This window comes from Marmota monax, unplaced genomic scaffold, assembly GCF_021218885.2.
Source record: "Marmota monax isolate L192 unplaced genomic scaffold, Marmota_monax_Labrador192_F-V1.1 WCK01_AAM20220418_F8-fsc00053, whole genome shotgun sequence".
Taxonomy (NCBI): Eukaryota; Metazoa; Chordata; class Mammalia; order Rodentia; family Sciuridae; genus Marmota; species Marmota monax.
The window spans coordinates 8,969,789-8,987,227 of NW_026693153.1; the positions used below are offsets into that span (position 1 = coordinate 8,969,789).

The following is a 17,439-nucleotide window of genomic DNA, read 5'->3' on the forward strand; positions in this document are numbered from 1 at the left end:
AGTTCTCGAAACACTAGCCAGAGCAATTAGACAGATGAAAGAAATTAAAGGCATAAAAATAGGAAAAGAAGAACTTAAATTATCCCTATTTGCAGTTGACATGATATATACCTAGCAGACCCAAAAGGGTCTACAAAGTAACTATTAGAGCTAATAAATGAATTCAGCAAAGTGGCAGGATATAAAATCAACATGCATAAATCAAAGGCATTCCTGTATATCAGGGACAAATCCTCTGAAATAGAAATGAGGACAACCACTCCATTCACAATATCCTCAAAAAAATTAAAATACTTGGGAATCAACCTAATAAAAGAGGTGAAAGACTTATACAATGAAAACTACAGAACCCTAAAGAGAGAAATAGAAGAAGATCTTAGAAGATGGAAAAATATACCCTGTTCATGGATAGGCAGAACTAACATCGTCAAAATGGCGATATTACCAAACGTTCTCTATAGGTTTAATGCAATGCCAATCAAAATCCCAACGGCATTTCTTGTAGAAATAGAGAAAGCAATCATGAAATTCTTATGGAAAAATAAAAGACCCAAAATAGCAAAAACAATGCTAAGCAGGAAGTGTGAATCAGGCGGTATAGCGATACCAGACTTCAAACTATACTACAGAGCAATAGTAACAAAAACAGCATGGTACTGGTACCAAAACAGGCGGGTGGACCAATGGTACAGAATAGAGGACACAGAAACCAATCCACAAAACTACAACTATCTTATATTTGATAAAGGGGCTAAAAGCATGCAATGGAGGAAGGATAGCATCTTCAACAAATGGTGCTGGGAAAACTGGAAATCCATATGCAACAAAATGAAACTGAATCCCTTTCTCTCGCCATGCACAAAAGTGAATTCAAAATGGATCAAGGAGCTTGATATCAAATCAGAGACACGCCGTCTGATAGAAGAAAAAGTTGGCTACGATCTACATACTGTGGGGTCGGGCTCCAAATTCCTCAATAGGACACCCATAGCACAAAAGTTAATAACTAGAATCAACAAATGGGACTTACTCAAACTAAAAAGTTTTTTCTCAGCAAAAGAAACAATAAGAGAGGTAAATAGGGAGCCTACATCCTGGGAACAAATCTTTACTCCTCACACTTCAGATAGAGCCCTAATATCCAGAGTATACAAAGAACTCAAAAAATTAGACAATAAGAGAACAAACAACCCAATCAACAAATGGGCCAAGGACCTGAACAGACACTTCTCAGAGGATGATATACAATCAATCAACAAGTACATGAAAAAATGCTCACCATCTCTAGCAGTCAGAGAAATGCAAATCAAAACCACCCTAAGATACCATCTCACTCCAGTAAGATTGGCAGCCATTATGAAGTCAAACAACAACAAGTGCTGGCGAGGATGTGGGGAAAAGGGTACACTTGTACATTGCTGGTGGGACTGCAAATTGGTGCAGCCAATTTGGAAAGCAGTATGGAGATTTCTTGGAAAGCTGGGAATGGAGCCACCATTTGACCCAGCTATTCCCCTTCTCGGTCTATTCCCTAAAGACCTAAAAAGAGCATGCTACAGGGACACTGCTACATCGATGTTCATAGCAGCACAATTCACAATAGCAAGACTGTGGAACCAACCTAGATGCCCTTCAATAGATGAATGGATAAAAAAAATGTGGCATTTATACACAATGGAGTATTACTCTGCATTAAAAAATGACAAAATCATAGAATTTACAGGGAAATGGATGGCATTAGAGCAGATTATGCTAAGTGAAGCTAGCCAATCCCTAAAAACAAATGCCAAATATCTTCTTTGATATAAGGAGAGTAACTGGGAACAGAGTAGGGACGAAGAGCATGAAAAGAAGAATAACATTAAACAGGGATGAGAGGTGGGAGGGAAAGGGAGAGAGAAGGGAAATTGCATGGAAATGGAAGGAGACCCTCAGGGTTATACAAAAGTACATACAAGAGGAAGTGAGGGGAAAGGGAAAAATAATACAAGGGGGAGAAATGAATGACAGCAGAGGGGGTAGAGAGAGAAGAGGGGAGGGGAGGGGAGGGGAGGGGGATAGTAGAGGTTAGGAAAGGCAGCAGAATACAACAGACACTAGTATGGCAACATGTAAATCAATGGGTGTGTAACTGATATGATTCTGCAATCAGTATACGGGGTAAAAATGGGAGTTCATAACCCACTTGAATCAAAGTGTGAAATATGATATGTCAAGAAATATGTAATGTTTTGAACAACCAACAATAAAAAATTAAAAAAAAAAAGAAATGCTTTTGCAGCATCTTACAGGCTTTGGAATGCTGTATTTCCTTTTTTTAAATGTTTCAAGATATTTTAAAATTCTACTTTTGATTTATATTTTGGTCCATATGATTTTAGGACTGTGTTGTCTGATTTTCATATGTTTGTGTGTTTTCCTATTTTCTTCTTGTTATTGTTTTCTAGGTTCATTCTATTGTGATTGGAAAGACACTTGCTGTTATTTCACACTTCTTGAATTTGTTAGGACTGTTTTGTGGCTTAACATATGGTCTATCTTTGAGAATATTTCACATGCGATTGAGAGGAATTTTTGTGTATAATGCTGTTATTGGAATATTCTGTGTATGTCTGTTAGATACATGTGGTCTATAATGTTGTTCTATTTCACTGTTTCCTTATTGAATTTTTTTCCAGATGATCTGTCCATTGTTAAAAATGGGGTATTGAAGTCCCCTACTATTATTGTATTGCATTCTGTTATTTCAGTTCCATTAATATTTAGGTTCTCTGATGTATACACATATATTTGCAATCATATCTTTTTTGTTGAAATGACCATTTTATCATTGTGTAATGATTTTCTTTGTCTCTTGTGTCATGTTTTGACATAAACTCTATTTTGTTTGCTTAAAGTATATCCAAAATGCTATTTTATTATAATTGACCCATCTGCCTCATTTTCAACCTGTGGGTGTGCTAAAGTCAGTTTTGTGTATGGATCATATACTTGGATCTAGTTTTTCTAATCCATTCAGCTACTCTATGTCTTTTGATTGGAGCATTTGAATTGTCCGTGTTGAAAGTAATTATTATAAGAAAAGACTTACTAATTTCATTTTGTTAGTTATTTTCTGTACTTCATAGTACTTTTGTTATTTTTTTTCACTTGATATCTTCCTTTGTGACTTGATTTTTTTTGTAGTAGCATACTTTAATTCCTATCTCTTTATTTTTTTCTTTGTGCTTACCATGAGACTTATGTGAAATGTACTCCATTTATAATGAATTATTTTTAGCTAATAACAACTTAACTTTAACCACATACAAGCCCCATAAATTTTATTTTCTCTTTCCCCCACCATTTATGTTGTCAAAGTTACATAGTTATTTTTTTCATATTTTTATATTCAAATCCAAAATTATAGCTGTAGTTATTTTCTAGTAATTTAATCTTTTAATTTTATATTAGAGTTAAATTTATGTACTACTTTTAGAGTATAAGAGTATTCTGGATTTAACTATATTATTTTGCTTTTAGAATTTTCATTGAACATAATAATCATAACATATTTATGGCATATAGTGAGATAATTCAATGTATGTATATAATGTATAATGTTCGAATCAGGGTAGTTGCATTTCTATATCCTTAAATATTTATCATCTCTTTTTGTTTAAGAAAACTTAAAACTATAATGTTAGCTTCCAAATGAGTTTTATACTTTCATGTATTTTTCACATTTTTAGCTAGCATCCTTTCATTTCAACTTGTAGAACTCTCTTTAACATTTCTCATAAGGCAGGTGTAGAGATGATAAACCCTCTGAGTTTTCTTTTTCTTACTTTCCTTTATAAAGTCCTTATATCTTCTTCATTTCTGAAGAATAGTCTTTCTGGGTATAATATTTATGGTTGGCTGATTTTTAATGTCAGCACTTTGAATGTATCTCTCTCATAGCCTGCTATAATACTGAGAATGATACTAAGAAATCATGAATAGTCTTGTATGTAGCAAATTGCCTTCCTATTTCTGTACCTAAGTTCTAAGCTTTCATTTGACTTTAGAGAATTTAATTATAATGTGTCCTAAAGAAGATTTCTTTATATTTAAAGTATTTGTGGTTCATTCGGCTTTATGGATCTAGATGTTTATTTCACTCTCCAAGTTGGGAAGTTTTCTATCATTGTTCCTTTAACTAAGTTTTGTGTCCCTTTCTTTTTGTCTTCTCATTCCGGGTCTTCCACAATGGGTACATTGGTTTGCTTGATAATGTCCCTTAATTTCTGTAGGCTTTATTCACTCTTTTATTATTTTTGCTTTTTGTTCCTTTTTCTGGATTTGGATCTAGGAATGTTCCCTAAAGAGCTCATGTGTTAGTCAATGTAGTGATATTCAGAAATAAAAAGATTGAATTATGAGAGCTATCACCTCATCAGTAGATTAATTCATTTGATGGATTAATAATTTGATTGGAACTTTAGACAGGGTCATGTCATTGCTAGAGGAAGTAGGTCACTCGGTTGTAGTCTTCAACTATATCTGTTCCTAGTCCTCCTCTCTCTCTCTGCTGCCCTCCCCCAATGGCTGCCATGAGCTTAGTAACTTTTCTCCACCATATCTTTTTACTTTGATATTCTGCCTTTCTTTGGGCCCAGAGCAATGAAGTTTGATAGCCATATATCAAAGCTCTGAAACCATGAGCCCAAAATAAACTTTCCTCCTCTGAAATTCTTCTTGTCAGGTATTTTTCACAGTAATGAAAACCTAATAACACATTGGGTAATCTTAAATGAACTGTCTTTGAGCTCACTGATTTCTTCTTTTGCTTGACTGGATATGCAGTTGAAGCTCTTTATGGAACTCTTCAGTGCAGCCATCTAAAGTTTGAGGATTTCTGCTTGGTTCTTTTACTGTTTCTATTTCTTTGTTATACTTCTCATTTTTGCATTTATTGCTTTCCTGATTGCATTTATTTGTTTATCTATGTTCTTTTGAATCTTTTTGAGTTTCTTTAAGATGATTATTTTGACATTTTTGTTTGGTAGTTTATAAATCTCCATTTCTTTATGATTAGTCATCGATGCTTTATTTTGTTTGTTTGTTGATGTCATGTTTCCCTGTTTATTCATTTCCCTGTTTATTCATGCATTGGTGTTTGCACATTTGGAGAAGTGGTCATCTATTCCAGTCTTTATATTATGACTTAAATAGGGAATACCTTTTAGAAGTCAACAAGTTCAGATTGTGGTTGGAACATCTGGTGAAGTCCATGGATAGACTTGATGTTTGTATCTTTTGTAGTTTGATCTAGAGATAGTGTCCATTGAGTTAGGTGTGAATCCTGGGTCTATGAAGACTAGCCTGGATTCTGAGGTTGCAGGAGGTTGTCTCTATGAATGGCAGTTCTGGGTCCTGGGCTGCAGTTCCTGACCTTGTCTCTTGGGCTGTACTTGGGTTGGGCATGGAAAATGCACCTGCTGAAGATGGCCTAGAATCTGGAACTGTTGTGCTAGATTGTCACTGGATAGTTTCAAACCTAGAAATGTAGGGGTTTTGAGGTGAGCCTAAAGTCTGGGGTTGTGGAATTGGCCTAGAGGCTGAGTCCATGTGTACTGACCTGGAGTCTGAGGTTGTGTGGACCACACAAGCACAAAGGCTGACTGGAGGACTAGCGATACAGGAGCAGACCTGGTACTGGGAAAGTCCTGAAGATTTGGGCCATGGGGTTCAGTCTGGACTGGGATCTTCAGGGATTGGCCTGGTAAGATTTTGTACTATGTTCAGGTTTTGTGATCTTTCAAATGGTTTCCTTAGCTTTTTAAAAGATATTTTTCCTGCACGGATAGTTGCTCCAATAGATGTTTCTGCCAGGAATAAATGGCTAAAAATCCCTGTTCCATCATTTTGTTCTACCTCTCAGCTTTATCTTCTAACTCTTAAATCATTTTTTAAAAAATTTCTGCTATTGTAATTTAAGAATTTAGTACATTTTGGTATCCTAAATGTTACTTTCATTTAATCTCTTCTTATATTTTTGATGTCAGAATTTTCTATTTGATATGAATTATAGTTCTTTGAAGTTTTATTTTCTTACCTGATTTGTCTCTTTTCTTCAAAGTTCTTTGCTTCCGTTTCATTTCGATGAGACATCTGGAGCCTAACCCCAAGACTTTTGTGGGATTGGCTTGGCTATAAGAAATCTCTATGGCACTGAATTCTCCCCCTTCCAAATGCTTCTTTCTTTTTTTAAAAATTAAATTTATTCTTTTTAATTCTAACTTGTTATATTTGACAGCAGAATGTATTACAGTTCAAATTACACATATAGAGCACATTTTTTCATATCTCTGGTTGTATACAAAGTGTACTCACACCATTCATGTCTTCATATATGTACTTAGAGTAATGATGTTTATCTCATTCCACCATCTTTTTCTTACACCCCTTGTCCCCTCTCTCTCTTCCCTCCCCTTTGCTCTATCTAGAGTTCGTCTAATCTTCCCATGTTTCCCCTCCCAACCCCACAATAAGTAAGCCTCCTTATATCAGAGAAAACATTTGGCATTTGTTTTTTTTGGGATTGGCTAACTTAGCACTCTATTCTCCAACTCCATCCATTTTCCTGCAAATGTCATGATTTTATTCTCGTTTATTACTGAGTAGTATTCCATTGTATATATATATGCCACATTTTCTTTATTCATTCATCTACCGATGGGCATCTAGATTGGTTCTACAGTTTAGCTATTATGAATTGTGCTGCTATAAACATTGATGTGGCTGTGTTCCTGTAGTATGCTGTTTTTAAGTCCTTTGGGTATAGACGGAGGAGAGGGATAGCTGGGTCAAATGGTGGTTCCATTCCAAGTTTTCCAAGGAATCTCTATACTGCTTTCCATATTGACTGCACCATTTTGCAGTCCATTAACAATGTATGAGTGTGCTTTTTCCCCCACATCCTTGCCAACATTTATTGTTATTTGTATTCTTAATAGCTGCCATTCTGACTGGAGTGAGATGAAATCTTAGAGTAGTTTTGAATTGCATTTCTCTAATAGCTAGAGATGTTGAACATCGAAATGCTTCTTTCTTTTCCCTTCTATAAGAATTGTTACCAGGGGTAACAATGTGCACACTACATTGCATCTCATAGGCTATTTGTTTATAAATCCAGCCTGTGAAAATTAGTTTTGAGAGAGAAAGATTTGGCTTAAGAGGGAGAACATGTTATATCTTTCATGTCTGGTCTGGACCTTTGTCATGAGCCATCCATGGGCTGTATGTGTGAGCTATGTGCATTGGAGCTATAACAGGTCTGGTATTGTGTGTTGATTGGGCTGTGCAATGTAAGTGTGCCTTTCCTCTGTTCTGCCTGTGATCCCACACAGCACCTGAGATGGTTGTGATTTGCCAAGATGTCAATCAAACAAGACATCACAACACAAGACTCCAACTTTGAAACATTATCCCCTGCCTTATTTGGTGAAGAACATTCCATTGGATCTCCTTTGTGGGTCCCCCTCCCCTATAAAAATAAAGAGATTTCTGGTACATGCTCTCTTTTCAGCGCTGTCCAGGGTGGATGCTGACCCTAAGGTTGCAGAGCCATCCTATCCTCGACATGAAATTTACTTCTGTGTTGTGTGATTTCTTGCCATTTTCTTCACTTAATGTTGCAGCCACCTCTTTTGAACCCAGCTCATCTTGTCAGTGTGGGAAGTTGTTGAGAGACCCTTATAGTGAATTTGAGCCCTTTAATACAGTGATATAAGTGGCATAAATTAACATTTTCATGATGTATCTACTGAGACAGTGAGCACCAACCAATTGCTTATGGAATGACTCAAACAGATTGTAGGTATAAAAAAAGATGTTTCCTGATTATACCTAGTATTGGACTTAATATATTTGTTAAATAATATAGTATCTAATAAACCATTTTTTAATATTTCAAAAATATTTTATGTGAGTTAACATAAAATATCTTCTTGATTACAAATATTATTCTTTTAAGTTGATATTAGGTCTTATTTAATTTTTATTTCACCTGAGACCTCAGTGGTTCAATTGTAAATCTCAAAAACAGGTTGGCTGAATGAAACAATGAGACTTACACATATGGACAAAAACAAAAATGAAGGAAAACCTATTCTGATTTGATTAAGGATGTTTAAAAACATAAAACAGAGGAACAGTCAGGAAAACAAGAGAGTATTCATGTATTACAGTTAATCTTGGGTTAAAATAGGAACTGCCATTTATCTATTACTTTCCAGAAAATGTAAGAAGGGAGCACATGGAAGAATTTGCATTATCAACCTTAACTTTTCCTATTCAGCTTCATAAGGAAATAGTAAAAAGCAGCATAAACCAGAGATTGGCCCTAAGGGACTTTGAAAGACTAAAAAAGACTAGTATGTAAGAAACTAGTATGTAAGAAACTGCATGGTACTGGCTTAGGCACAGTAAAGAAGGAAAGATCCTTGTGTGAGTTGTAGGTTGTGTGTTTGCTTTTTAATAGTTTGATTAGTTAAGTAATAAAAATTTTACTTAAGAATATTTACAAATAGGTTGCTTTTGTTATAAGAGAGTTATAAATGAAATCATTACAAATATTTTTTAGAGTACATGTAAAATTCTCTTTGGAAAGTTTTTGAAAGTTGTTTATCCATCAGTCCAAGGTTTACAGGTAAAGTTATGAGGTAAAGTTTTGATGATACTAATAAAAGGTAAACTTTTGAAGAAAGATACAACCTCTTCTAAATGTGGCTCATGAAGTATAGAAGATCAAATGAAGTTATGAATATAACTATTAAATATATACACATAACATATTTAAGTGTGATCCTTTTAAAATTTAATATATTTTAATATTTATTCTAATTTAATATATTTTAAAATTTATTCTAATTAGTTACACATTACAGTAGATTGCATTTTGATACAGCATACATAAATTGAGTATAAATTCTCATTCATGTGGCTGTACATTATGTGGAGTTACACAGGTTGTAATAATGTTCCATTCATTCTACTACCTTCCAACCCACGTACCCCCTCCTCTCCCCTCTCTCTAGTCCAAAATACCTCTACTCCCCCCGCCACCTTATTATGAATTAGCATCCTCATATCAGAGAAAACATCTGGTCTTTGGATTAGGGGGATTTTCTTATTTTGCTTAGCATAATAGTCTCCAGGTGCATCCATTTATTGGCAAATGCCATAATTTCATTTTTTCTTTAAGGCTAAGTAATATTCCATTGTGTATATGTACCAATTTCTTTATACATTCATCTGTTGAAGGGTATCTAGGCTGATTCCATAGTTTAGCTATTATGAATTGGGCTGCTATAAATATTGATGTGGCTGCATCACTGTAGTATGCTGATTTTTAGTTCTTTGGGTATAAACTGAGGAGTGGGCTAGCTGGGTCAAATGGTGATTCTATTTCAAGGTTTCTGAGGAATCTCCATACTGTTTCCCATACTGGTTGAACCAATTTGCAGTCCCACCAGCAATGTATGAGTGTACCTTCTCCCCCACATCCTTGCCAACCTTTATTGTTACTTATATTCTTGATGATTGCCATTCTGACTGAAGTGAGATGGAATCTCAGTGAAGTTTTGATTTGAATTTCTCTAATTGCTAAAGATGTTGAGCATATTTTCATATATTTGTTGATTGATTATATTTCTTCTTCTGGGAGTTGTTTGTTCAGTTCCTTTACCAATTTATTAACTGGGTTATTTGGGTTTTTGGGGGTATTAAAATTTTTTGAGTTCTTTATATATCCTGGATATTAATGCTCCATCTGAGTGCACATAAAATATTTTAAAATAAAAATTGTTTATTTATTGTGTAAATTTGTTTGTATCATAGCATACCTCTTTTCCTCTCTTTTTTGCCACTGCATGTGATACAGATAGTTTTGTACATATTTTCTGAAGGACTGAATTAATCAAATCCAATATCAAGCCTATCCTTTAAAAAATAAATAGAAAATAACATGTACATTTAGTTAAAAGTTTGTTTAAATAAATAAATTGATAACTCAAAGTTATAGAAATAATTCAGGACTATATTAGTTTAAAAATTTTGAAAGACACATGGAATGGCAAATAAGAGGGTGGAATGAAGTTTTTATTTGCTCTGATACAAGAATAAGTTCATATTAAAACACATTTTTTCCCTACTCTGAAACACAGTCCCATCTAGATAGGTTAAAAATGTAATCTGAGAGTTATATTAAACTGAAGAATTTAAGTTTCAACAGTTTGTAGCTCTAGAATTATGACTTTAGAGAAGAATGGAAGACTGTCATTATATTCTGCCTCCCTAATGCTTCATCAATATCACTTATGATATTTAAATTTATGTCATGAGACACTGATAAAGTAGACTTGCCCCAAACAATGCCAATTTCAGAGCACTTTTTCTACACTGAATTGGAGACTAATTCCATCCCAAGAAGAAAGATCTGGAAGGGAGTTAAATGGCGAGTCTATAGATGAGTATGCAGAATAAATAAATATTCTCAGGGTCACCAAACTGCATACCAAGATAACTTGACAATTCATCCAGATAAGAGGAAATAGGTAGGATTCAAGTAAAACTCCAATAATTAAAATCTAAGAAGATAGATAGTGTTAGCAACATTAGAAATAACTACCAAGTAGTTCAAGTACTAATCTTTGCATATACAATGAAACAATATGACATTCACTGATCAGCCAAAGGGTGATTTTCACCACATAGCCCTCAAAATACCATTCTCTGAAGTGACAGTGCTGCTATGGATGTGTGAGAATTGTCATAATACATGAAGATCCCTGACTAAACTGACCATGTATAGAATTACTTTGCTTTTAACTATCCCTCCCTGCTTCACCTTGGTATCTATCTTTACCCGTTTGAAATGTGCTGCCCACTGATTTTCAGCATTAATAGTAAACATTACAGAAATTTAGTAGTAAGTGATCTTTACAAAGATTGAACAGATATTTTGATGTTAATGAAAGTAGCATTGGAGAACTGCTTGGATAAAATGTACAATCCCATTAATAAATGGTCTGGTAGAGTTAGAACAACAAAGTGAGTAAAAAAACAAAGAAACACATGTAAGACGTTCAATAGAGAATAATTCATACCAAAAGGAATAAATGGAACCTTTGATAAAATTTGAGGAGCCTTTGAATATTTTTACAAACTTGACCCAATATTATTATTACTACTACTATCATTTCTTGACATTAAAATTTTTATCAAGTTACTATACTTTAATCTAGAAAATAATACTCAGGAAAATACTTGACACTTAATTCATTATTTTAATTTTTAAAATATTATTTTAATCCATTCATTATTTTAATCCATATTTGTTATTAAAATCATTGATTAAATACAAGATAAATATTTATTTCCATGTATTTTATTTTTATTTTCAAGAAACTAAAGTCCTAAATAAATCTCTGCTTTTCTCTACTTACTATAAAATATTGGTCAATATTTTAAAAGGATTGATTTTGTGAGTTTTTTTTCCTACTTATACCAATAACTCTCAGATAAATCCAGTCTATGATTCTATTCTGAGTAAGTACCTTTCCTACCATTTCAGACAGCAGCAAGAGCAGTGTGGATTTACTGCTAAATTAAGACGTGGAGGCCAGAGCAGGATGACAATGATAATCTAGGTATCATTCTGGGATTAAAGATTCAGTGAGTTAGAAACAATGGAACATCAGAGGGAAGAGGTGTTATTTGCTGGGACTGGACTCGGAGACTTAAATTCTCAGGGGGTATCCTCTGAATGGAGATGGGTGACAGTGAAACATTTCAGAGAAATTTGGGGGATTATGAACAAGAGAGACCTCCTGTTAGGGACATGAAAACAAAACTCTGCATTTACTGGTATTATGTGACGTCAGAAGAACAAAAATGATGCCCTTTGATTTCCTCTGGACCCAGAAGAGGGAGGTCAAGATATCTACTATGGTAGATAAATAACTTATATCCAATTTATGAATTTTACCTGTGTGATCTCAGGTGGAAGGTTTTGATGCATCTAAATCATTAAGTTACAGTAGAGGTCATTTGTTTAAACTTTCTTGAGATTGTTATCTTTATCAGAATTTTTTGCAAGGCACTTTTTACTTCCTTATTTCTCAGGCTATAAATGAAAGGATTTAGTAAGGGAACTACTATTGTAAACAAAAGAGCAGCAGGTATATCTTTATCTCCTTCTTCAAGTAAATTTGGTCTAATATACATGAAGAAAAGAGATCCATAGAATAATGAAACAGATAAAAAGTGAGAGGCACAGGTGGAAAAAGCTTTAACCCTTCCTTCTTTAGATTTCATTTTGAAAATTGTAAAAACAATGTAGACATAAGAAATTAAGACACTACCTATAGTGAAGACTTGAATAGAGCCTGAAAAGACAAAGAGCACAAGTTCATTGACATATGGGTCAACACAGGAGAGTCTGTACAAAGGAAGAATATCACAGTAAAAGTGGTTGATTTGATGAGACCCACAGAAAGCTAACCTAAAGAGTAGACCTACATGAATCATGGAGTGCAGGTTTCCAGCTATGAAGGCTCCTGTGGTCATCTGAACACAGAGTTTCTTTGACATCATGGTGTGATACTGCAGAGGACTGCATATGGCCACATAGCGGTCATAGGCCATTGCTGCCAGAAGAAAGCAGTCTGCAGTTTCCACAGTGCAAAGAATATAAAATTGTATAATACATTCATGAAGGGAGATCCTTCTGTCCTCAGAAAAGAAGTTCTCTAACATCTTAGGAGTGATAGCACAGGCACAACAGGAATCCACAAGAGCCAGGTTGCCCAGAAAGATGTACATTGGTGTGTGAAGTTGACGCTGTTTAAAAATCAAGGCCACCAACCCTAGATTCCCCACCATGGTGATCAGATAGATGGTCAAGAACATCACAAATAGAAGGGCCTTCAGGTCTGGGTGATCTGTAAATCCTGTGAGGACAAACTCATTTTTCATGGTGTGATTTTCTTTAATCATTCCTGACTTCTGAGAAAAAAAATTGGGAAATAAGGTGTTAGTTTATGATGAGCCCCAAACACTATTGAGCCTTCTTTGGTTCGAAGGAAGAGAAGCATCTTTCATAATAGTACCACATTTCACCTGGACTTTGGTGAGTGCCTAGTTCTGAGGAAGAATCCATGTTTCCAGTCTAAAACTCCTTTGTTCACTTACTGAACATTTTCCCAGCCTATTTTCAAGGAAATTTATGATTAAGTGCATAAAGATGGCTTTGAATTCTTGAGAAACATAAACAGTGTAAAATGCTTCTTTGTAATGGTTGGGTAAAGCTGATTCATGTGTTATGTGTCAGAAGTTCATATTATGTTTCTAAACAAGTTTAATGATAATATATGTATGGTGATTAAGAATATTGTTTAAGCTCAGTGGTGCATACCTGTAATCTGTAATCTTGGGAGGCTGAGGCAGGAGGATCTCGAATTCAAAGCCAGCCTCAGCAATGGTGAGGTGCTAAGCAACTCAGTGAGACCCTATCTCTAAATAAATACAAAATAGCGCTGGGGATGTGGCTCAGTGGTCAAATGGGCCTGAGTTCAATCCCTGGCGCTCCCCCTGCAACAATGTTGTTTAAAAGATTATTGTTGTCCATCAGTGTTCATAGAATCATTGTTCATGGTAGCTAAAAGGTAGAAATGACCTAAATGTCCAAAGACAAATGAATGCATAAAATGTGGTATACATATAAAATCAAATATTCTTAAAAAAATAAAACTTTAATGCATTACTACATTGATGAACCTTCCTGCTAAGTGAAATAAGGTAGATACAAACAAAACGTATTTTATGATTTCATTTATACAAGGCATAAGAGTAGGCATAAGAGTAAATTCATAGAAATAGAATATAAAGTGTTGATTTTCAGAGGAGGTGTGATGGGGAACTCTGTTTTAATGGTTACTGAGTTTCAATTTGGAAAGATGGGAAAGTTCTGGATATGAGTAATAGTGATATTTGTACTTATGACAATTACAAATGTAATTAATACCATTGAACTGTGCAGTCAAATATGGATAAAATGGCAAATTTTATGTTATATGTATTTTATCATTTTAATTTGCATGTTCTAAATAATGTATTATCTCTAATAGTATTGGAATATATGGTTAAAATTAAATGCTTTAGGGAAAAGGAGGGCTATTTAAAAGTGTTTAATACCAGGGTATGAGTAGGGAAAGTACAATAAATTAAAACAAGGAAGATGGAGATATAAAGGAAGAGGGAAAAGAAAGGGGGCTCTAAAAACCTTGTGAATTATTTATAATACCACTTATTAATGCAATGCTAAATTATCTGTTCACGTACATAAAAAGCTTAAATGCTATTGAAAGAAATGTGAGATATTCTAAGAGTTTAAAATTGCTAAATTCATATATATTCAAAAATCTGAAAAAATTAAAATGTCAAATACAAATTTGGAGATTATTTGTAGTAACTAGACTATTTCTCTAGTTTTTTTCTATACAAAGTTATAAAAACAAATAGGAATAATTAGTAGAAAATAGATTAATGGCAGAAACAAAACTCTCAAAGAAAAAGCAATTTTTTAATATACCAAAAATGTCTGCCTTCATTACTAATCAGAGAACTATCATTAACTATCATTTCAAACAACTATGTGAGCTTATTTATTTTGCTTAATAATATAGCAAGATTAAAAAATGATAATATTCAATGTTCTCTGTAATGTAATGAAATTGAATTCTAATTGCTTTAATGGTTATCATAGATGTTGGAGGAAAAATTATTTGATAATGGATTAATGAAACTCTTAAATGTTTATCCTCTGAAAATGTTAAATCTTCCAGAAAGAAATAATCAGAAACTTAAGGTTCACATATAATTATGTCTACTGAAATCATATACAATATTGACTAAAGCAAAATACCTAAAGATCAGTATGAGTAAGCAAATGCTGATCATCCATATGATGGCATATTGTACAATCCTTAAAAATGATATAATAAATACAAAATATTATGTGAAAAACAAATCAAAGGGTTTTATATACAGAATAATTCTAATTTTCAAATAAGTAAGTACATATAAATATAAAAGTCATGAAAACACGTGAAAATGTTAATGCTAATTTTCTCTGTGATGAAAATAATAGATATTTCCCTTTTTTGTATTTTCTTATTTCAGATTCCCTACAACTTCTATTACTGTTATAATCAGGAAACAAATTTTTATTCAAAAAATAAAATAGCATGCTCTTAGTCTCCTCGTTTTATAACTTGACAAGACCACAGTAATCATTGGGGACCTGGCTAATGTTTGCTGTGCTTTACAGTTATATAGAGCACAACATCACTGCTGTGAGAAAGGCCTTGACAGTTAGGAATAATAATAATTTACTGACAATACTGCATTCATCTCAAATCATTCAGTAATATACTCACATATTATAGTAAGCATTCTTGAGGTCACTTTTTTTCTATGGAAAGCAATATCTCTTTGTTGTCAACTTTTACCCTTCTCAGAGTCAATGTATTTACATTTATTAAAATTTCAGGATGTTTTGAAAACTTCTTTTTTCTACTCCTTAGATATATCTTTATAGAATTCTTATCTATTGGGGAACATTTTATTTTGATTTAAATTACTTCAATTTAGGTACTTTGAGGATTATTATTCACTGACCTGACATTTATGGTATACCTGCTCTATTCTATCTGCATTTTTTTTTAACCTCTCTGTTGCCTCTTTTAGATATTTCCAGGTGGATATTTATCTGGATGATGATTGATTCCAGCTATGCTCCAAATTTCAGGAACAGAGAAAAACTTTTTTTGTAGAGATATAGGACAATCTCTTTTTTGGTTTCCTGATAATATTGCTGACTTGTAAATCTCAGATTACTTGGGGATGAGAACTTTAAGAACATCACTGGGAAAAAAGATAACATTTATAATCTGTGCAATATAAATATTTTAAATTAAATGTTACCCTTGCCAGCTTTAAGTCACTTAACATAATGATTTCCTTCAGTTTTCCCAGTTGATTATAATTGATTAAACAGAAATAAATTTTACATTGATACTTTATCGCTCTAGGAATCCAAAGGGAAACTAGAATCCTCTGTAATATTACATTGAGAGTTTAAAAGACTGTATTGAAATGAAAGTCCTTGCTCATGTAATTTGTTTAGCATATGAGGAATGCCCTACACAAGACCTTTAAATTCTACTTCATGGTAGAGGCTATTAATCCATTTTATCATGTTGTAAGGTATATGGTAAACTATATTATTCAAAGAAGTTTCAAAAACTTTACTATTGCATTCTGTTATTATTGCCAAAATATATTCTAATTTTTTTTTTTTTTTTGGTAAATTTAGGCTTATCTTGAATTCAGAAGTGAGGCAAATGAGTGACAATTATTTATTCAGTGATCTAGAGTACAGGGAAGAATCTTAAAAAATAAAAAATTATAATTTCAAGGAAAAATTCTTGTAAATAACTTAGAGAAATAAATATTTCAGAGGTTAATATTTTAGCAAAAATATATATTAAATTCTTTCTTACCTGAATTTCCCTGATGAGAGTTTTAGAGGCAAGTTGGTCTCCTAATGTTAATTTTTAAAGCAGGTCCAGCAATAAAAATGTATCTTCTTAAACATTTAAGAGAATATTTCTGCAAAGAAGCCAATGATAATATTTATGTCATTGGTAGAACATGGTTAAAATACTCAAAATAATTCTAAAGGGATTTATTTGATATTGACATCAGAACACAACATGGGAGACCCAATCTTCTGAACATCCAAGGCATACTAAATTAGAATAATTAAATGTATCCCTTGAGATCTAGTGGGTAAGGCACATGCCCATTTCTAAACAAATGTTTTGATTTTAATTTGAGTTTATCCTATTTATCCTAGTCACCAATCTGAATATAAAATACCAAACATGAAGGAAAAGTTCCTAATGGATTGGTCAGCAAAGGCTTCATGGAGAAAGTGGTAATGGAATTAGGATTGGTTATTTCAGAGGGGAGAGGGCCTGGTATGAGTTGGAAACTATAACCTTTCTCATCTGTTTTTTTAAAATTCGTTCTTTTTAGTTGTATATGATACTAGAGTCCATTTTGATTAAATTACATATGCATGGGATAAATCTCATCTTTTTTTTTAAAATGACAAAACACAATTTCTGAAATCTTTGAAATTATATCTTTTTTTTTTTTTTTGGTCCTGGGGATTGAACCCAAGGTTGTTCAACCACTGAGTCACATCCCAGACCTTTTTATTTTATTTTTTTGAGATAAGATCTTGCTAAGTTGCTTAGGGCTTCTCTAAGTTGATGAGGCTGGCTTTGAATTTGTCATTCTTTTGCCTTAGGCTTCCGAGTTCCTGGAATTGCAAGCATGTGCCAC

The 17,439-nt window shown here is 33.4% G+C and overlaps 1 protein-coding gene across 1 annotated transcript; it reads right to left on the reverse strand.

Annotated features, from left to right (window-relative positions):
- Positions 1 to 12,054: 12,054 nt before the first annotated feature.
- On the reverse strand, positions 12,055 to 13,023 carry LOC124100025 (olfactory receptor 5K1). The gene has a single exon (XM_046455334.1). The coding sequence runs from the start codon at positions 13,021 to 13,023 to the stop codon at positions 12,055 to 12,057; it is 969 nt and encodes a 322-aa protein (XP_046311290.1).
- Positions 13,024 to 17,439: the final 4,416 nt, after the last annotated feature.